The sequence below is a fragment of the Pseudophryne corroboree genome, chromosome 6, assembly GCF_028390025.1.
Source record: "Pseudophryne corroboree isolate aPseCor3 chromosome 6, aPseCor3.hap2, whole genome shotgun sequence".
Lineage (NCBI taxonomy): Eukaryota > Metazoa > Chordata > Amphibia > Anura > Myobatrachidae > Pseudophryne > Pseudophryne corroboree.
The window spans coordinates 419,476,852-419,499,797 of record NC_086449.1 but is presented as its reverse complement, the minus strand read 5'-3'; the positions used below and the strand labels follow the sequence as shown (position 1 = coordinate 419,499,797).

The 22,946-nt window shown below is 48.8% G+C and overlaps 1 protein-coding gene across 1 annotated transcript in view; it reads left to right on the top strand.

Annotated features, from left to right (window-relative positions):
- The window catches only part of GNAI1 (G protein subunit alpha i1), a 240,288-nt gene that overhangs the window by 152,871 nt on the left and 64,471 nt on the right, over positions 1-22,946 (top strand). Inside the window, exon 4 of the mRNA XM_063926950.1 lies at positions 20,452-20,609. Within this exon, the coding sequence (XP_063783020.1) occupies positions 20,452-20,609 (158 nt within the window). The remainder of the gene's footprint in view (positions 1-20,451; positions 20,610-22,946) is intronic.

Sequence of the window (22,946 nt, the reverse complement as noted above, 5' to 3'; positions counted from 1 at the left end):
TGAAAATATTGATACCCTGGACAGGGACAGTATATTATTGATTATAGAGCATTTAAATGATGCATTTCTATATATGCGAGATGCACAGAGGGATATTTGCACTCTGGCATCAAGAGTAAGTGCGCTGTCCATTTCTGCCAGAAGAGGGTTATGGACGCGACAGTGGTCAGGTGATGCGGATTCCAAACGGCATATGGAAGTATTGCCGTATAAAGGGGAGGAGTTATTTGGGGTCGGTCTATCGGACCTGGTGGCCACGGCAACGGCTGGGAAATCCACCTTTTTACCCCAGGTCACCTCTCAGCAGAAAAAGACACCGTCTTTTCAGGCTCAGTCCTTTCGTCCCCATAAGGGCAAGCGGGCAAAAGGCCACTCATATCTGCCCCGGGGCAGAGGAAGGGGAAAAAGACTGCAGCAGGCAGCCTCTTCCTAGGAACAGAAGCCCTCCCCCGCTTCTGCCAAGTCCTCAGCATGACGCTGGGGCCTTACAAGCGGACTCAGGCACGGTGGGGGCCCGTCTCAAGAATTTCAGCGCGCAGTGGGCTCACTCGCAAGTGGACCCTTGAATCCTGCAGGTAGTGTCTCAGGGGTACAAATTGGAATTCGAGACGTCTCCCCCTCGCCGGTTCCTGAAGTCTGCTTTACCAACGTCTCCCTCCGACAGGGAGGCGGTATTGGAAGCCATTCACAAGCTGTATTCCCAGCAGGTGATAATCAAGGTACCCCTCCTACAACAGGGAAAGGGGTATTATTCCACGCTGTTTGTGGTACCGAAGCCGGACGGCTCGGTGAGACCTATTTTAAATCTGAAATCCTTGAACACTTACATACAAAGGTTCAAATTCAAGATGGAGTCACTCAGAGCAGTGATAGCGAACCTGGAAGAAGGGGACTATATGGTGTCTCTGGACATCAAGGATGCTTACCTCCATGTCCCAATTTGCCCTTCTCACCAAGGGTACCTCAGGTTTGTGGTACAGAACTGTCATTATCAGTTTCAGACGCTGCCGTTTGGATTGTCCACGGCACCCCGGGTCTTTACCAAGGTAATGGCCGAAATGATGATTCTTCTTCGAAGAAAAGGCGTCTTAATTATCCCTTACTTGGACGATCTCCTGATAAGGGCAAGGTCCAGGGAACAGTTAGAGGTCGGAGTAGCACTATCTCAAGTAGTACTACGACAGCACGGGTGGATTCTAAATATTCCAAAATCGCAGCTGATTCCGACGACACGTCTGCTGTTCCTAGGGATGATTCTGGACACAGTCCAGAAAAAGGTGTTTCTCCCGGAGGAGAAAGCCAGGGAGTTATCCGAGCTAGTCAGGAACCTCCTAAAACCAGGCCAAGTGTCAGTGCATCAATGCACAAGGGTCCTGGGAAAAATGGTGGCTTCTTACGAAGCGATTCCATTCGGCAGATTCCACGCAAGAACTTTTCAGTGGGATCTGCTGGACAAATGGTCCGGATCGCATCTTCAGATGCATCAGCGGATAACCCTGTCTCCAAGGACAAGGCTGTCTCTCCTGTGGTGGTTGCAGAGTGCTCATCTTCTAGAGGGCCGCAGATTCGGCATTCAGGACTGGGTCCTGGTGACCACGGATGCCAGCCTGAGAGGCTGGGGAGCAGTCACACAGGGAAGAAATTTCCAGGGCTTGTGGTCAAGCATGGAAACGTCATTTCACATAAATATCCTGGAACTAAGGGCCATTTACAATACCCTAAGTCAAGCAAGGCCTCTGCTTCAGGGTCAGCCGGTGTTGATCCAGTCGGACAACATCACGGCAGTCGCCCACGTAAACAGACAGGGCGGCACAAGATCAGGAGGGCAATGAAGGAAGTTGCAAGGATTCTTCGCTGGGCGGAAAATCATGTGATAGCACTGTCAGCAGTGTTCATTCCGGGAGTGGACAACTGGGAAGCAGACTTCCTCAGCAGACACGACCTCCACCCGGGGGAGTGGGGACTTCACCCAGAAGTCTTCCACATGATTGTGAACCGTTGGGAAAAACCAAAGGTGGACATGATGGCGTCCCGCCTCAACAAGAAAATAGACAGATATTGCGCCAGGTCAAGGGACCCTCAGGCAATAGCTGTGGATGCTCTGGTAACACCGTGGGTGTACCAGTCAGTGTATGTGTTCCCTCCTCTGCCTCTCATACCCAAGGTACTGAGAATCATAAGAAGGAGAGGAGTAAGAACTATACTCGTGGCTCCGGATTGGCCAAGAAGGACTTGGTACCCGGAACTTCAAGAGATGCTCACGGAGGACCCGTGGCCTCTACCTCTAAGAAAGGACCTGCTCCAGCAGGGACCCTGTCTGTTCCAAGACTTGCTGCGTTTGACGGCATGGCGGTTGAACGCCGGATCCTGAAGGAAAAAGGCATTCCGGATGAAGTCATCCCTACCCTGAGCAAAGCCAGGAAGGATGTAACTGTGCAACATTATCACCGTATTTGGCGTAAATATGTTGCGTGGTGTGAGGCCAGGAAGGCCCCTACAGAGGAATTTCAACTGGGTCGTTTCCTGCATTTCCTGCAAACAGGACTGTCTATGGGCCTAAAATTAGGGTCCATTAAGGTTCAAATTTCGGCCCTGTCGATTTTCTTCCAGAAAGAACTAGCTTCAGTTCCTGAAGTTCAGACGTTTGTCAAGGGGGTACTGCATATACAGCCTCCTTTTGTGCCTCCAGTGGCACCTTGGGATCTCAATGTAGTTTTGGGGTTCCTAAAATCACATTGGTTTGAACCACTCACCACTGTGGACTTAAAATATCTCACATGGAAAGTGGTAATGCTGTTAGCCCTGGCTTCAGCCAGGCGTGTCTCAGAATTGGCGGCTTTATCCTATAAAAGCCCTTACCTAATTTTTCATACGGACAGGGCAGAATTGAGGACTCGTCCTCAATTTCTCCCTAAGGTGGTTTCAGCGTTTCACTTAAACCAGCCTATTGTGGTACCTGCGGCTACTAGGGACTTGGAGGATTCCAAGTTGCTGGACGTAGTCAGGGCCCTGAAAATATGTTTCCAGGACGGCTGGAGTCAGAAAATCTGACTCGCTGTTTATCCTGTATGCACCCAACAAGCTGGGTGCTCCTGCTTCTAAGCAGACTATTGCTCGTTGGATTTGTAGTACAATTCAGCTTGCACATTCTGTGGCAGGCCTGCCACAGCCAAAATCTGTAAAAGCCCATTCCACAAGGAAAGTGGGCTCATCTTGGGCGGCTGCCCGAGGGGTCTCGGCTTTACAACTTTGCCGAGCAGCTACTTGGTCAGGGGCAAACACGTTTGCTAAATTCTACAAATTTGATACCCTGGCTGAGGAGGACCTGGAGTTCACTCATTCGGTGCTGCAGAGTCATCTGCACTCTCCCGCCCGTTTGGGAGCTTTGGTATAATCCCCATGGTCCTTTCGGAGTTCCCAGCATCCACTAGGACGTCAGAGAAAATAAGAATTTACTTACCGATAATTCTATTTCTCGTAGTCCGTAGTGAATGCTGGGCGCCCATCCCAAGTGCGGATTGTCTGCAATACTTGTACATAGTTACAAAAATCGGGTTATTATTGTTGTGAGCCATCTTTTCAGAGGCTCCTCTGTTATCATGCTGTTAACTGGGTTCAGATCACAAGTTGTACGGTGTGGCTGGTATGAGTCTTACCCGGGATTCAAAATCCTTCCTTATTGTGTACGCTCGTCCGGGCACAGTATCCTAACTGAGGCTTGGAGGAGGGTCATAGGGGGAGGAGCCAGTGCACACCAGGTAGTCCTAAAGCTTTTACTTTTGTGCCCAGTCTCCTGCGGAGCCGCTATTCCCCATGGTCCTTTCGGAGTTCCCAGCATCCACTACGGACTACGAGAAATAGAATTATCGGTAAGTAAATTCTTATATTTTTTATATATATATATATATATATATATATATATATATAATATATATATTGTGTGTATATACAGTTGCAATAAAAAGTATGTGAACCCTTTGGAATTTCCTGGATTTGTGCATAAATTGGTCATAAAATGTGTTCTGATCTTCATCTAAATCACTTAACTTGTGATTCTGTGAGGAGACCTGGAAAACCTGCACTGTTGGTAGCTCTCGAGGACCTGGATTTGCTTAGGGATTCACATACTTAGTCCACCCTGCACTGTGAATGGTTTACATGGTGTGTTCAATATAAACATGAGAACATATATTTGTTTGTGTGGTATTAGTTTCACCAGACTGAGTTTGTCTATTGTGGTGACTTAGGTGAAGATCAGAACACATTTTATGACCAATTTATGCTCAAATCTAGGAAATTCCAAAGGGTTCACATACTTTTTCAACTGTAAGTGTTATATATATATATATATATATATATATATATATATATATATATATATATATATATATATACACACTCACTTTCATTTGGTATCAAATTTGATGTAATCTTGATTTTTGTTTTTAACTAGCGATCTATGCAAAAGACTCTGTAGTGTGATGTTAAAAGCAAATATAAACTACAACTTTTTTTATAATTACAAATAAACACTGTGCCGTAAGAATGCAAATGTCCTTCTTGCTCTGTTTTGGATATCAGACTAGTCTAGGTAAATTCACAATTTCAAAACCTATGATGAACTTTACTGTGCTCCGGGGAATACTAAATGTCTTTTATTATACCCTTCCTCTGGTTGGAGCTTTTCAATTACCCTTTCTTGGACTTATCCTTTGAATGTATATTTTGCTTAGAAATGCATTAACTGGTGGATCCCACAGAGCAGGTTTAGATTTTGAAATTAAAACACTAATTGTACAGAGATGCACTTCAATCAATCCGCTGTGGGACCTCTGAAAACAGCAAATTGCTTCAGTATTTATTTAGATATAATTTGGCAAAGCAGTGGGGGTTGTACAGTTATGCATTGATGTATAGGGTTCAGTTAGCAGTAAGTCTGCTCACAGCGCAAGTAAGTGCAGCCATACAGTGCGTTTCCAGTACTCCCAGACTCACAGATTTTTGTTTGTAGACACATGGGGCTGTGTACTAAAATCCACAAGTCATTGTTGAAATGAGGGAAAGATGTGCAGTTGGCAGAGTTTTCACACCTTTGCTATGGCATTTTGCCCTGTATTGTACTTTGTGGTGAACAGTGGTAACAATTTCAGGAAACTACTGCTAAATTGAAAAGGTTAAACTCTGTCTTTTTACACTATCAGACCACACTGTGGGGAGAATTCAATTTACGGGTGAAAAAAGGAGGTAGCCTCTGGCTTTAACGCTTTTGGCTAGTCGGGTAGAGCCTTTATTTCTCTGACGTCCTAGTGGATGCTGGGAACTCCGTAAGGACCATGGGGAACAGCGGCTCCGCAGGAGACTGGGCACGAAAGTAAAGCTTTAGGACTACCTGGTGTGCACTGGCTCCTCCCCCTATGACCCTCCTCCAAGCCTCAGTTAGATTTTTGTACCCGGCCGAGAAGGGTGCACACTAGGGGCTCTCCTGAGCTTCTTAGTGAAAGTTTAGTTTTAGGTTTTTTATTTTCAGTGAGACCTGCTGGCAACAGGCTCACTGCATCGAGGGACTAAGGGGAGAAGAAGCGAACCTGCCTGCTTGCAGCCAGCTTGGGCTTCTTGGCTACTGGACACCATTAGCTCCAGAGGGACCGAACACAGGCCCAGCCTCGGAGTCCGGTCCCAGAGCCGCGCCGCCGGCCCCCTTACAGAGCCAGAAGCAAGAAGAGGTCCGGAAAATCGGCGGCAGAAGACATCAGTCTTCACCAAGGTAGCGCACAGCACTGCAGCTGTGCGCCATTGCTCCTCATACACACCTCACACTGCAGTCACTGAGGGTGCAGGGCGCTGGGGGGGGGGGCGCCCTGAGGAGCAATAAAAACACCTAGGCTGGCAAACATACATCACATGTAACCCCCAGGGCTATATGGATGTATTTCAACCCCTGCCAGAATCCATAAAAATGCGGGAGAAAAGTCTGCGAAAAAGGGGCGGAGCCTATCTCCTCAGCACACTGGCGCCATTTTCTCTCACAGCTCCGTTGGAGGGAAGCTCCCTGGCTCTCCCCTGCAGTTACTACACTACAGAAAGGGGTTAAAAAAGAGAGGGGGGCACTAATTAGGCGCAGTATTAATAAAACAGCAGCTATTAGGGGAAAAACACTTCTATAAGGTTATCCCTGTATATATATAGCGCTCTGGTGTGTGTTGGCATACTCTCCCTCTGTCTCCCCAAAGGGCTAATGGGGTCCTGTCCTCTATCAGAGCATTCCCTGTGTGTGTGCTGTGTGTCGGTACGATTGTGTCGACATGTATGAGGAGGAAAATGGTGTGGAGGCGGAGCAATTGCCTGTAATGGAGATGTCACCCCCTAGGGAGTCGACACCTGAGTGGCTGAGCTTATGGAAGGAATTACGTGACCGTGTCAGCTCTTTACAAAAGATTGATGACATGAGACAGCCGGCTACTCAGCCTGTGCCTGTCCAGGTGTCTCAAAAGCCATCAGGGGCTCTAAAACGCCCGTTACCTCAGATGGCAGATACAGACGCCGACACGGATACTGACTCAAATGTCGACGATTAAGAGACGAATGTGACTTCCAGTAGGGCCACACGTTACATGATTGAGGCTATGGAAAATGTTTTACATATTTCTGATAATACCAGTACCACTAAAAAGGGTATTATGTTGGGTGAGAAAAAACTGCCTGTAGTTTTTCCTGCATCTGAGAAATTAAATGAAGTGTGTGATGATGCGTGGGTTTCCCCCGATAAAAACTGTTAATTCCTAAAAAGTTATTAGCATCATACCCCTTCCCGCCAGAGGATAGGGCACGTTGGGAAACACCCCCTAGGGTGGATAAAGCGCTCACACGCTTGTCTAAACAGGTGGCACTACCGTCCCCGGATACGGCCGCCCTTAAGGAACCTGCTGACAGAAAGCAGGAAAATATCCTAAAAATGTATATACACTCACACGGGTGTGATACTGCGACCAGCAATTGCCTCCGCCTGGATGTGCAGTGCTGGGGTGGCTTGGTCGGATTCCCTGACTGACAATATTGATACCCTAGATAGGGACAGTATATTACTGACTATAGAGCATTTGAAAGATGCATTTCTATATATGCGTGATGCACAGAGGGATATTTGCCGACTGGCATCAAGAGTAAGTGCGCTGTCCATTTCTGTCAGAAGAGGGTTATGGACAAGACAGTGGTCAGGTGATGCTGATTCCAAAAGGCATATGGAAGTATCGCCTTATAAAAGGGAGGAGTTATTTGGGGTAGGTCTAACAGACCTGGTGGCCACGGCAACGGCTGGGAAATCCACATTTTTACCCCAGGTAGCCTCTCAACATAAGAAGACGCCGTATTATCAGGCGCAGTGCTTTAGGCCCCATAAGGGCAAAGCGGGCAAAAGACTCCTCATTTCTGCCCCGTGGCAGAGGGAGAGGAAAAAGGCTGCAGCAAACAGCCAGTTCCCAGGAACAGAAGCCCTCTCCCGTTTCTGCCAAGTCCTCAGCATGACGCTGGGGCTTTACAAGCGGACTCAGGCACGATGGGGGCCCGTCTCAAAAATTTCAGCGTGCAGTGGGCTCACTCACAGGTGGACCCCTGGATCCTTCAGGTGGTATCTCAGGGGTACAAATTGGAATTCGAGACGTTTCCCCTTCGCCGTTTCCTAAAGTCTGCTTTAACGACGTCTCCCTCCGACAGGGAGGCGGTATTGGAAGCCATTCACAAGCTGTATTCCCAGCAGGTGATAATCAAGGTACCCCTCCTACAACAGGGAAAGGGGTATTATTCCACCTATTTTAAATCTGAAATCCTTGAACACTTACATACAAAGGTTCAGATTCAAGATGGAGTCACTCAGAGCGGTGATTGCGAACCTGGAAGAAGGGGATTATATGGTGTCTCTGGAGATCAAGGATGATTATCTCCATGTCCCAATTTACCCTTCTCACCAAGGGTACCTCATGTTTGTGGTACAGAACTGTCACTATCAGTTTCAGACGCTGCCGTTTGGTTTGTCCACGGCACCCCGGGTCTTTACCAAAGTAATGGCCGAAATGATGATACTCCTTCGAAGGAAGGGAGTTTTAGTTATCCCTTACTTGGACGATCTCCTGATAAGGGCAAGATCCAGGGAACAGTTGGTAGTCGGGGTAGCACTATCTCAAGTAGTGTTGCGGCAGCACGGTTGGATTCTCAATATTCCAAAATCGCAGCTGATCCCGGCGACACGTCTTCTATTCCTAGGGATGATCCTGGACACAGTCCAGAAAAAGGTGTTTCTCCCGGTGGAGAAAGCCAGGGAGTTATCCGAACTAGTCAGAAACCTCCTAAAACCAGGCCAAGTGTCAGTGCATCAGTGCACAAGGGTCCTGGGAAAAATGGTGGCTTCCTACGAAGCAATTCCATTCGGCAGATTCCACGCAAGAACTTTCCAGTAGGACCTGCTGGACAAATGGTCCGGATCGCATCTTCAGATGCATCAGCAGATAACCCTGTCACCAAAGACAAGGGTGTCTCTCCTGTAGTGGTTGCAGAGTGCTCATCTTCTAGAGGGCCGCAGATTCGGCATTCAGGACTGGGTCCTGGTGACCACGGATGCCAGCCTGCGAGGCTGGGGAGCAGTCACACAGGGAAGAAATTTCCAGGGCTTGTGGTCAAGCCTGGAGACATCACTTCACAGAAATATTTTGGAGCTAAGGGCCATTTACAATGCCCTAAGCTAAGCAAGACCTCTGCTTCAAGGTCAGCCGGTGCTGATCCAGTCGGACAACATCACGGCAGTCGCCCACGTAAACAGACAGGGCGGCACAAGAAGCAGGAGGGCAATGGCAGAAGCTGCAAGGATTTTTCGCTGGGCGGAAAATCATGTGATAGCATTGTCAGCAGTGTTCATTCCGGGAGGGACAACTGGGAAGCAGACTTCCTCAGCAGGCACGACCTCCACCCGGGAGAGTGGGGACTTCACCCAGAAGTCTTCCACATGATTGTAAACCGTTGGGAAAAACCAAAGGTAAACATAATGGCGTCCCGCCTAAACAAAAAAAAAAAAGTGGACAGGTATTGCGCCAGGTCAAGGGACCCTCAGGCAATAGCTGTGGACGCTCTGGTAACACCGTGGGTGTACCAGTCAGTGTATGTGTTCCCTCCTCTTCCTCTCATACCAAAAGTACTGAGAATTATAAGACGGAGGGGAGTAAGAATACTCGTGGCTCCGGATTGGCCAAGAAGGACTTGGTACCCGGAACTTCAAGAGATGCTCACGGAGGACCCGTGGCCTCTACCTCTAAGAAGGGACCTGCTCCAGCAAGGACCCTGTCTATTCCAAGACTTACCGCGGCTGCGTTTGACGGCAGGGCGGTTGAACGCCGGATCCTGAAGGAAAAAGGCATTCCGGATGAAGTCATCCCTACCCTGATCAAGCCAGGAAGGATGTAACCGCATAGCATTATCACCGCATTTGGCGAAAATATGTTGCGTGGTGCGAGGCCAGTAAGGCCCGATGGAGGAATTTCAACTAGGTCGATTCCTGCATTTCCTGTAAACAGGAGTCTCTATGGGCCTAAAATTGGGGTCCATTAAGGTTCAAATTTCGGCCCTGTCAATTTTCTTCCAGAAAGAACTAGCTTCAGTTCCTGAAGTTCAGACGTTTGTAAAAGGGGTACTGCATATACAGCCTCCTTTTGTGCCTCCAGTGGCACCTTGGGATCTCAATGTAGTTTTGGGGTTCCTAAAGTCACATTGGGTTGAACCACTTGAATCTGTGGAGTTAAAATATCTCACATGGAAAGTGGTCATGTTGTTGGCCCTGGCCTCGGCCAGGCGCGTGTCAGAATTGGCGGGCTTTATCCTGTAAAAGCCCTTATCTGATCTTCCATTCAGACAGGGCGGAATTGAGGACTCGACCTCATTTTCTCCCTAAGGTGGTTTCAGTGTTTCATCTGAACCAACCTATTGTGGTACCTGCGGCTACTAGTGACTTGGAGGACTCCAAGTTGTTGGACGTAGTCAGGGCCTTGAAAATATATGTTTCCAGGACGGCTGGAGTCAGAAAATCTGACTCGCTGTTTATCCTGTATGCACCCAACAAGCTGGGTGCTCCTGCTTCTAAGCAGACGATTGCTCGTTGGATTTGTAGTACAATTCAGCTTGCACATTCTGTGGCAGGACTGCCACAGCCAAAATCTGTTAAAGCCCATTTCACAAGAAAAGTGGGCTCATCTTGGGCGGCTGCCCGAGGGGTCTCGGCTTTACAACTTTGCCGAGCAGGTACTTGGTCAGGGGCAAACACGTTTGCAAAATTTTACAAATTCGATACCCTGGCTGAGGAGGACCTGGAGTTCTCTCATTCGGTGCTGCAGAGTCATCCGCACTCTCCCGCCCGTTTGGGAGCTTTGGTATAATCCCCATGGTCCTTACGGAAGTCCCAGCATCCACTAGGACGTCAGAGAAAATAAGAATTTACTTACCGATAATTCTATTTCTCATAGTCCGTAGTGGATGCTGGGCGCCCATCCCAAGTGCGGATTGTCTGCAATACTTGTATATAGTTATTGTTACAAAAAATCGGGTTGTTTATTGTTGTGAGCCATCTTTTCAGAGGCTCCTACGTTTATCATACTGTTAACTGGGTTCAGATCACAGGTTGTACAGTGTGATTGGTGTGGCTGGTATGAGTCTTACCCGGGATTCAAAATCCTTCCTTATTATGTACGCTCGTCCGGGCACAGTATCCTAACTGAGGCTTGGAGGAGGGTCATAGGGGGAGGAGCCAGTGCACACCAGCTAGTCTAAAGCTTTTACTTTTTGTGCCCAGTCTCCTGCGGAGCTGCTATTCCCCATGGTCCTTACGGAAGTCCCAGCATCCACTACGGACTATGAGAAATAGAATTATCGGTAAGTAAATTCTTATTTTTTTTGGCCGAAAATGCATCTTATTCTTAACGTGGTGCGACTAGGGCACACCAGGAGACTGTTGATTAATCTGATAAGCAACATGTGTATATCTGTGTGCGACAGAGTCTCTGAATCTGTATACAGAGTGATACAATGCACCAGCCGCAGCTTTTTTCCGTTCAAAGTTTTGTTTCTAGTCTGAAAGACGTCAGTTTCCGACTTTTTTAGGTCGAATCATGATTCAACCTATTCAATGGTCCTGCCGTTTTTCCGACTTGTCAAAAAACACGTGGATTGGCGGATTAGCCACGGGTCCATGTGTTTTGTCGGATTTGCGGCCAAATCCTACAGGATTTAGTCTTCTTTTCGACAATGTCAATCCGACTTTGACAATGCCCATCTGACATTTTTTTTTAAACTACCAAAACCAGTCAGATTTGGCCGCAAATTGAATCCGACATGCACAGTCAGTCGCACATATATCTAAAAGTGTGGCACATCATATTTTTCTCTGACGTCCTAGTGGATGCTGGGAACTCCGTAAGGACCATGGGGAATAGACGGGCTCCGCAGGAGACTGGGCACTCTTAAAAGAAATATTAGGTACTATATCTGGTGTGCACTGGCTCCTCCCTCTATGCCCCTCCTCCAGACCTCAGTTAGTATCTGTGCCCGGCCAGAGCTGGATGCACCCTAGGGGCTCTCCTGAGCTTCCTAGAAAAGAAAGTATTTGTTAGGTTTTTTATTTTCAGTGAGATCTGCTGGCAACAGACTCACTGCTACGTGGGACTGAGGGGAGAGAAGCGAAACTACCTGCTTGCAGCTAGCTTGGGCTTCTAAGGCTACTGGACACCATTAGCTCCAGAGGGATCGAACACAGGCCCAGTCCTCGGTCGTCCGGTCCCGGAGCCGCGCCGCCGCCGCCCCCCTTGCAGAGCCAGAAGAACGAAGAGAAGTTGAAAATTGGCGGCTGAAGACTCCGGTCTTCATTAAGGTAGCGCACAGCACTGCAGCTGTGCGCCATTGCTCCCCACACACTCCGATCACTGATGGGTGCAGGGCGCTGGGGGGGGGGGGGCGCCCTGGGCAGCAATTAGATTACCTTACTTGGCGAAAAGCACATAATACAGTCTGATAAACTGTATATGTGCATTAACCCCCGCCATTAAAGTACATAAAAGGACCGGGCCTTCTTACTCAGCACACCGGCGCCATTTTCTCTTCACAGCTCACCTGGAAGGAAGCTCCCTAGGCTCTCCCCTGCAGTATCCTGGTGCACAAAGGGTAAAAAACAGAGGGGGGGCACATAAATTTAGGCGCAAAACTGTGTATGTCAGAATCAGAATCAGCTTTATTGGCCAGGTATACTTACGTATACTAGGAATTTGTCTTCGGTTTGCTATACAACAGCCAAGTAGATAACAGGTAAGCAGGTGTGTGTGTGTGTGTGGGGGGCAAGTAAAGTTACACAGATAGGTATACCGTAGGGACACAAGTGAGTTACATGTACGTCTAGTCAGTCAATGGTCAGGAGTTCAGCAGGCGGACAGCTTGGGGAAAGAAACTTTTGAGGCTTCTGGTGGATCTGGCGGGGACAGCCCTGTAACGCCTGCCTGAAGGAAGCAAGTTAAACATGCTGTGGCCGGGGTGTAGCTGGTCTTTTACTATCTTCATTGCCCGCTTTTTAGCTCTGGACAAGTACAGGTCCTGGACTGAGGGAAGGTCGGCCCCAATGATCTTCTCTGCGGTTCTGACCACCTTTTGGAGCCTGCATATGTCCCTCGCGCTGGCGGAGCTGTACCATACGAGTATCGAGGAGCACAGTACCGACTCCACAATCGCGGAGTAGAAGAGGAGCAGGAGCTTCTGTGGGATGTTGAACTTTGTTAGTTGCCTGAGGAAGAACAACCTCTGCTGCGCTTTCCCAACAGTGGCGTCAGTGTTGGACCCCCATTTAAGGTCCCTGGAGATTGTGGTCCCTAGAAACTTGAAGGAGTCCACTAGCGATACCACACTGTCAGCAATCGTTAGCGGAGGTGCACTAGATGACTTCTTCCTGAAGTCCACTATCATCTCGACAGTTTTGAGGGGGTTGAGGTCAAGGTGGTTGTGGATGCACCACTGGGCCAGCCGGTCTACTTCCCGTCTATAGGCCGATTCGTCCCCATCCTTGATGAGGCCGATGACGGTGGTGTCATCGGCGAATTTGATGATCCTTACTGATTGCGCCTCTGAGGTACAGTCATTTGTGTACAGGGAGAAGAGCAGGGGTGAGAGGACACAGCCCTGAGGGGCCCCTGTACTGATGGACCGCGCTTGAGAGGTGAATTCCCCCGCTTTCACCACCTGTGTCCTATCTGTCAGGAAGTCTATTATCCAGGAACAGGTAGCTTCTGGGACCCCTAGGCGAAGTAATTTGGGGTGGAGGATGCTGGGGACGATTGTATTGAAGGCCGAGCTGAAATCGACAAACAGGACCCTTGCGTAGGTACCGGGAATGTCTAGGTGCTGTAGAATGTAGTGCAGGCCCAGGTTGACTGCATCCTCGACACACCGATTCGAGCGATAGGCGAACTGCAGGGGGTCCAGTTGGGGGCCAGTCACAGTTTTCAGGTGATTCAAAACCAGACGCTCGAACGTTTTCATGACCACAGACGTCAGTGCTATCGGCCTGTAGTCGTTCAGGTTCGTGATAGTGGGTTTCTTGGGGACCGGGACTATAGTAGACCTTTTGAGGCAGGAAGGGACTTTCTGTAGCTCCAGCGATTTATTGAAGATCTTGGTGAATATGGGGGCGAGCTGACCCGCACATGCTCTTAGGGCAGATGGTGACACTCCGTCAGGACCCGGAGCTTTCCTGGTTTTGGTCCTTTTGAACAATGCCTCCACCTCTTCTTGAGTGACTTGCAGTGCCTGGGGTTGGCCGTCGGTGTTCGGGGGGATCGTAGAGGTGATTGTTTGGGTTGCAGGGGACTTCTTTTGCGAACCTGCAATAAAAGTGGTTCAGTTCATCTGCAAGGTCTTGGTGCATGGCGGTGGACTTTGATGTTTTCCTATAGTTGGTTATGGATTGCATTCCTTTCCATACAGATACGGGGTCATTGGTGGAGAGATCGTTTGTCAGCTTGTCCGAGAACCGCTTTTTTGCTAGCCTAATTCCTTTAGTCAGAGAGTTCCTAGTACGGTTGTATAGTGCTCTGTCACCGCTGCTATAGGCCTCCTCTTTGGCTCGACGAAGTTGCCTGAGCTGGGCATTGAACCAGGGCTTGTTGTTGTAAATGCAGTAAGTCTTGGTAGGTACACACATGTCCTCACAGTAGCTGATGTAGGATGTGACAGTGTCTGTCAAGTCATTCAGGTCGGTTGCCGAGGCTTCAAAGACCCCTCATTCCGTGCAGTCAAAGCAGGCCTGGAGCTTCATCTTGGCCTCATTGGTCCATTTCTTGACAGTCTTAACGACAGGCTTAACTGCTCTCAGCTTCTGTGTATAGGTAGGGAGTAGGTGGACGAGGCAGTGGTCAGATAGGCCGAGTGCAGCACGCGGGATAGACCGGAAGGCAGACTTGAGGGTAGTGTAGCAGTGATCAAGGGTGCGCCCTTCCCTAGTGGGACACGTGACTTGTTGTTTGTACTTAGGTAGCTCCTTGCTCAGGTTAGTTCTGTTGAAGTCACCCAGTACTATAAGCAGAGAGTCTGGGTATTTTTGTTCTATGTCGGATATACATATGGCCAGGTGGTGCAGGGCTTCGTTCGCGCAGGCGAGGGGGGGGATGTACACTCCCACAAGGACAATTGAGGCAAATTCCCGGGGGGAATAGAAGGGGTTGCAGTTGATACTCAGCATCTCCAGGTGAGGGCTGCATGATTTGCCTATGATCGTGACATTGGTGCACCATCCATCGTTGATGTAGAAGCAGATGCCACCACCCTTCGTTTTTCCTGAGAGAACCCTGGAGCGATCGGCCCTGAAGAGACTGAAGCCCGGCAGAGACATCGGGTTGTCCGCAATATGGTCGTCCAGCCACGTCTCCGTAAAGCAGAGGATAGATGACCCTGTAATACCTGACCCTGCGCTGCCCAGAAGGAGGGACAATTCGTAAGCTGCTATAGGGGAAAAATCACTCAGTATAGTGTACATCCCTGTATTATATAGCGCTGTGGTGTGTGCTGGCATACTCTCTCTCTCTGTCCAAAGGGCCTGGTGGGGGAACTGTCTTCAAATAGAGCATCCCCTGTGTGTGTGGTGTGTCGGTACGCGTGTGTCGACATGTCTGAGGTAAAAGGCTCCTCTAAGGAGGTGATAGAGCGATAAGTTTGTGGGAGGGTGTCTCCGTCAACAACGCCGACACCTGTTTGGATATGTGTAAGTGCTGAGGTAAAATTATTGCACAAAAGGTTAGGGAACAGAAAGGAAATCTACCCTGGTCTGTCCCTATGTCACAGAGTCCTTCAGAGTCTCTCTATGCTCACTATCCAAAATAACAAAGTATCGACACAGAGTTTAACTCCACTGTCGACTACGATAATGCAAAGTTACAGCCAAGAGGGCTAAAAGATATTCAATATATGATTATTGGAATAAAAGATGATTTGCATATCACTGATGACTCATCTGTCCCTGACACGAGAGTACACATGTTAAGGGGAAGAATGCTGAGGTAAATTTCCCTCCTCTCATGAGGAAAAAGAGCGGGAATCTCCAGACAAGAGACGGCAGCTTCCCACAAGAGAATTCTCAGGCTGTATCCTTTCCCCACTAGGGCCAGGATGTGTTGAGAATCTTCCCCTTGGGTGTCCTGTTTGCACTAGCTATTCTCAGGGATCCTGCAGATAGTGTGCACATTCTAGTATACTACCCAGACCGGCGATTGTGTCGGCATGGGTTTATAGCGCTGTGGCAGCGTGGACAGGTACCTTATCAGCAGAGATTGAGACCCTAGTATGCATATAAATATTTTAAGATGCTGTCTTAAGTGATAGATATATAATTATAAAGCATGCCCAAAGGGACATGAGTATACTGGGTCCTAGAGACAAAAGCTATGTCGATTTCTGCTTGACGTGTCCTGTAGAATATATATTGGACAGATGATGCCGACTTAAGAGGCATATGGAAGGCTGAGGATTGTGTGGAGAGAGGTTCTCGGGCCTGGTCTCCACAGCTATAGCTGGTAATTCTGATATTTTGCCTTATATTCCTGCACAGCCTAGGAAAGCACGACATTATTAAATGCAGCTTTTCGAATAAAGAAACAAGAAAGTCTGAGGTGCGTCCTTTCTGGTCAGAGCCGGGGGCAGAGGAAAGAAGCTGTACAACACAGCTAGTCCCCAGGAACAGAAGTCCTCCCCGGTCTCTACAAAAATCCACCGCATGTCGCTGGGGCTCCACAGGCGGAGCTAGGCCCGGTGAGGACACGCCTTCGTAAGTTCAGCCACAAGTGGGTTCACTCCCTGTTAGATCCCTGGGCAATAGAAATTGTATCGCAGGGATACAGGCTGGACTGTGAGAAGATGCCCCCTCACCGAGGACCCGGCGGGCTTCCCCCCAAGAGAGGGAGCCAGTGTTAACTGCAATTCGTAAATTGTATCTTCAACAGGTGGTGGTCAAGGGTCCCCTCCTTCAACCAGAGGGTGGTGTTATTCGACCATGTTATAATCCCGAAACCAGACGGTTCGGATAGACCCATATTGAATTAAAATCCTGAACATATACCTGAAAAGGTTCAGGTTCAAGATGGAATCGCTAAGAGCGGTCATTGCAAGCCTGAAATGAATCGGGACATAAGGGATGCATACCTTCGTGTCCCCATTTATCCACCTCATCAGGCGTACCTCAGAATTACGGTACGGGATTGTCATTACCAATTTCACCAAGGTAATGGCGGATATGATGGTGCTCCTGCGGAAGCAAGGTGTCACTATTATCACATACTTGGATGATCTCCTCATAAAAGCGAGATCAAGAGAGCAGTTGCTGGACAGCGTATCACCTTCTCTGGAAGTGTAACGGCAACACGACTGGATTCTATATATTCCGAAGTCGCAGTTGGTTCCTACAGCTCATCTGCCTCGCCTAGGCATGATCCTAGACACAGACCAGAAGAGGGTTTATCTCCCGATAGAGAGAGCTCAGGAGCTCATGACACTGGTCAGGAATCTATTGAAAACCAAAATAGGTGTCAGTGCATCACTGCACTCGAGTCCTGGGAAGGATGATGGCATCATACGAGGCCATCCCCTTCGGCTGGTTCCATGCAAGGACAATGGAACTTACTGGACAAGTGGTCCGGATCACATCTTCAGATGCTTAGGTTAATCACCCTATCCCCCAGGGCCAGGGTGTCTCTCCTGTGGTGGCTGTGGAGTGCTCACCTTCTCGAGGGCCGCAGATTCGGCATTCAGGACTGGGTCCTGGTGACCACGGATGCAAGCCTCCGAGGGTGGGTGGCAGTTACACAGGGAAGAAAATTCCAAGGTTTGTGGTCAAGCCAACAGACTTGCCTTCACATCAATATCCTGGAACTAAGGGCCATATACAACGCCCTAAGTCAAGCGGAGTTCCTGCTTCGCGACCAACCGGTTCTGATCCAGTCAGACCGCAGGGGCTCATGTAAACCGCCAGGGCGGCACAAGGAGCAGGGTGGCGAGGGTAGAAGCCACCAGAATTCTTCGCTGGGCGGAGAATCAAGTAAGCGCTCTGTCAGCAGTGTTCATTCCGGGAGTGGACACGACCTCCACCCGGGAAAGTGGTGACTTCATCAGGAAGTCTTCACGCAGTTTTGCAAATTGATGGAAACTGCCTCAGGTGGACTACATGGCGTCCCACCTCAATAAAAAGATAAAAAAGGTTTTACGCTGGGTCAAGGGACTCTCAGGCGATAGCTGTGGTCGCACTAGTAACACCGTGGGTGTTCCAGTCTGTCTATATATTCCCTCCTCTTCCTCTCAGACCCAAGGGCTGAGAATTGTAATAAACGGAGGAGTGTGAACAATATTCTTTGCTCCGGATTGGCCAAGAAGGAGGGACCCTGTCTGATCCAAGACTTACCGCGGCTGCGTTGGACGGCATGGCGGTTGAACGCCGGATCCTAGCGGAAAAGGGCATTCCGGATGCAGTTATTCCTACGCTGATAAAGGCTAGGAAAGACGTGACAGCAAGACTTTTTCACTGTATATGGCGAATATAGGTTGCTTGGTGTGTGGCCGGGAAGGCCATACAGAGGAATTCCAGGGGGGTCGATTCCTGCACTTCCTACAGTCAGGAGTGACTATTGGCCTAAAATTAGGATCTATAAAGGCCAAGATTTCGGCCCTATCCCTTTCTCTCTCAAAAAGAACTGGCTTCACTGCCTGAAGTTCGGACGTTGTTACAGGGGTGCTGCATATTCAGCCCCTTTTGTGCCTCCAGTGGCACCTTGGGATCTTAACGTGTGTTGGATTCCTAAAATCCCACTGGTTTGAGCCACTTAAGAACGTGGAGCTAAAATATCTCGCGTGGAAAGTGGTCATGCTTTTGGCCTTAGCTTGGACTAGGCGTGTGTCAGAATTGGCGGCTTTGTCATGTAAAAGCCCATATCTGATCTTCCATATGGAAAGGGCAGAATGGAGGACTCGTCCCCAATTTCTCCCTAAGGTGGTATCATCGTTTCATTTGAACCAACCTATTGTGGTGCCTGCGGCTACTAGGGACTTGGAGGATTCCAAGTTGCTGGACGTAGTCCAGGCCCTGAAACTTTGTTTCCAGGACGGCTAGAGTCAGAAAAACTGACTCGCTATTTATCCTGCATTCACCCAACAAGCTGGGTGCTCCTGCTTCAAAGCAGACTATTGCTCGCTGGATCTGTAGCACGATTCAGCTTGCACATTCTGCGGCTGGACTGCCACAGCCATAATCAGTAAAAGCCCATTCCACGAGGAAGGTGGGCTCTTCTTGGGCGGCTGCCCGAGGGGTCTGGGCTTTACAACTTTGCCGAGCTGCTACTTGGTCGGGTTCAAACACTTTTGCAAAATTCTACAAGTTTGATACCCTGGCTGAGGAGGACCTTGAGTTTGCTCATTCGGTGCTGCAGAGTCATCCGCACTCTCCCGCCCGTTTGGGAGCTTTGGTATAATCCCCATGGTCCTTACGGAGTACCCAGCATCCACTAGGACGTCAGAGAAAATAAGAATTTACTCACCGGTAATTCTATTTCTCGTAGTCCGTAGTGGATGCTGGGAGCTCGTCCCAAGTGCGGACTCTCTGCAATACATGTATATAGTTATTGCTTAACTAAAGGGTTATTGTATGAGCCATCTGTTGAGAGAGGCTCAGTTATTGTTCATACTGTTAACTGGGTATAGTTATCTCGAGTTGTACGGTGTGATTGGTGTGGCTGGTATGAGTCTTACCCTGGATTCCAAATCATTTCCTAGTAATGTCAGCTCTTTCGGCACAGTTTCCCTAACTCAGGTCTGGAGGAGGGGCATAGAGGGAGGAGCCAGTGCACACCAGATATAGTACCTAATCTTTCTTTTAAGAGTGCCCAGTCTCCTGCGGAGCCCGTCTATACCCCCATGGTCCTTACGGAGTACCCAGCATCCACTACGGACTACGAGAAATAGAATTACTGGTGAGTAAATTCTTATTTTAAAGCAAAGTAGTTTATTCAAAAAAGCTGGATGTATTACAAGTAGTAATAGGTAATAATAGATTTAATGGCCTCATTAGTTTAATTCTGTAAATCAAGTTAAATAGAAATACTGTCTATATGCCCTATAAACGCTTAAGGTGCATACTCACTGGCCAATATTTTAGACGCTATCGCTCATTTCCAGCCTTTTGAGCAATATTGTTTAAAATATTGCCCAGTGTGTACGTATGCTACGAACGATAAATAACAAATCGTTACCGTCCCCCACTGTTGGCTGTGCTTGCAACTCAATTTGGAGATATTGCCCAAAACTGCATGTACGGGCCGGCTGTGGCATGACGTCACTGGACGATATCGTCCAGTGTGTATTCACTAGGTCGGCCGCCTGGGAGAGTAGGAAAACACTAGACCAGGGGTAGCCAACCCTGGTCCTCGAGAGCTACCAACAGTTAACGTTGTCCAGGTCTCCCCACAGAATCACAAGTTAAGTAATTTGCTCCACCTGTGGATCTTTTAAAATGTGTCGGTGAGTAATGACTGCACCTGATAGGTGAGCTGGAAAATGTGAACTGTTGGTAGCTCTCGAGGACCAGGGTTGGCGGCTACCACTGCACTAGACGATATAGCTCACGGAGCGAATTGTCCAGTGTTTACCCACCTACGTGTAAATACCCAGTTGCAAACCAGTTATGCCCGCTCAGCAGCAAGTGGAAATGCGGTTGAGATTTGTACGACCCCGAATTACCCGTAGTTGGTGAACATTGCATATGCTCAGCTGCAAAAGCATGCACCCTGGCCAAAGTTACAATATCATATCCATTTACAGAATAAACTTGAATGCAACACTAAATCAGCCCCAGAGTGGTTTTTCTTTTTGTTTTGTTTTTTATAATATAAGTTTTTAATCTTTTTACAGGATGATGCACGTCAACTTTTTGTATTGGCTGGGGCAGCAGAGGAAGGATTTATGACCGCTGAGCTGGCTGGAGTCATCAAACGCTTATGGAAAGATGGAGGGGTACAGGCCTGTTTTAACAGATCAAGGGAATACCAACTAAATGACTCTGCAGCATAGTGAGTATACCTTCCATTTACGAATGACATTCAATAGGAATCAATATACAAACAGGTAAAAAAAACACCCACCAGAGGTAATCCCTTAAATTAGTACTGTTTTCTCTATCGTCCTAAGTGGATGCTGGGGTTCCTGAAAGGACCATGGGGAATAGCGGCTCCGCAGGAGACAGGGCACAAAAGTAAAGCTTTTACAGGTCAGGTGGTGTGTACTGGCTCCTCCCCCTATGACCCTCCTCCAGACTCCTGTTAGATTTTTGTGCCCGGCCGAGAAGGGTGCAATTCTAGGTGGCTCTCATAAAGAGCTGCTTAGAGAGTTTAGCTTAGGTTTTTTATTTTACAGTGATTCCTGCTGGCAACAGGATCACTGCAACGAGGGACAGAGGGGAGAAGAAGTGAACTCACCTGCGTTCAGGATGGATTGGCTTCTTGGCTACTGGACATGAAGCTCCAGAGGGACGATCACAGGTACAGCCTGGATGGTCACCGGAGCCACGCCGCCGGCCCCCTCACAGATGCTGAAGCAAGAAGAGGTCCAGAATCGGCGGCTGAAGACTCCTGCAGTCTTCTTAAGGTAGCGCACAGCACTGCAGCTGTGCGCCATTTTCCTCTCAGCACACTTCACACGGCAGTCACTGAGGGTGCAGGGCGCTGGGGGGGGGGCGCCCTGGGAGGCAAATGAAAACCTTTAAAAAGGCTAAAAATACCTCACATATAGCCCCAGAGGCTATATGGAGATATTTACCCCTGCCTAAATGTACTATATAGCGGGAGACGAGCCCGCCGGAAAAGGGGCGGGGCCTATCTCCTCAGCACACGGCGCCATTTTCTGTCACAGCTCCGCTGGTCAGGAAGGCTCCCAGGTCTCTCCCCTGCACTGCACTACAGAAACAGGGTATAACAGAGAGGGGGGGCAAAATAAATGGCAATATATTAATATAAAAGCAGCTATAAGGGAGCACTTAATCATAAGGCTATCCCTGTCATATATAGCGCTTTTTGGTGTGTGCTGGCAGACTCTCCCTCTGTCTCCCCAAAGGGCTGGTGGGTCCTGTCTTCGTATAGAGCATTCCCTGTGTGTCTGCTGTGTGTCGGTACGTGTGTGTCGACATGTATGAGGACGTTATTGGTGTGGAGGCGGAGCAATTGCCAAATATGAGGATGTCACCTCCTAGGGGGTCGACACCAGAATGGATGCCTTTATTTGTGGAATTACGGGATAGCGTCAACTCGCTTAAGCAGTCGTTTGCCGACATGAGGCGGCCGGACACTCAATTAGTGCCTGTCCAGGCGCCTCAAACACCGTCAGGGGCTGTAAAACGCCCCTTGCCTCAGTCGGTCGACACAGACCCAGACACAGGCACTGATTCCGGTGGTGAAGGTGACGAATCAACCGTATTTTCCAGTAGGACCACACGTTATATGATTTTGGCAATAAAGGAGATGTTACATTTAGCTGATACTACAGGTACCACTAAACAGGGTATTATGTGGGGTGTGAAAAAACTACCAGTAGTTTTTACCGAATCAGAAGAATTAAATGACGTGTGTGATGAAGCGTGGGGTGCCCCGATAAAAAACTGCTAATTTCAAAGAAGTTATTGGCTTTATACCCTTTCCCGCCAGAGGTTAGGGAGCGCTGGGAAACACCTCCTAGGGTGGACAAAGCGCTAACACGCTTATCAAAACAAGTGGCGTTACCCTCTCCTGAGACGGCCGCACTTAAAGATCCATCAGATAGGAGGATGGAAAATATCCAAAAAGGTATATACACACATGCAGGTGTTATACTACGACCAGCTATTGCGACTGCCTGGATGTGCAGTGCTGGGGTAGTTTGGTCAGAGTCCCTGATCGAAAATATTGATACCCTGGACAGGGACAATATTTTACTGTCGTTAGAACAAATAAAGGATGCATTTCTTTATATGCGTGATGCACAGAGAGATATCTGCACACTGGCATCACGGGTAAGTGCTATGTCCATTTGGGCCAGAAGAGCTTTATGGACACGACAGTGGACAGGCGATGCGTAGAGGAGTTATTTGGGGTCGGTCTATCGGATTTGGTGGCCACGGCTACGGCCGGGAAATCCACCTTTCTACCTCAAGTCACTCCCCAACAGAAAAAGGCACCGACCTTTCAACCGCAGCCCTTTCGTTCCTTTAAAAATAAGAGAGCAAAGGGCTATTCATATCTGCCACGAGGCAGAGGACGAGGGAAGAGACAGCAACAGGCAGCTCCTTCCCAGGAACAGAAGACCTCCCCGGCTTCTACAAAAGCCTCAGCATGACGCTGGGGCTTCGCAAGCGGACTCGGGGGCGGTAGGCGGTCGTC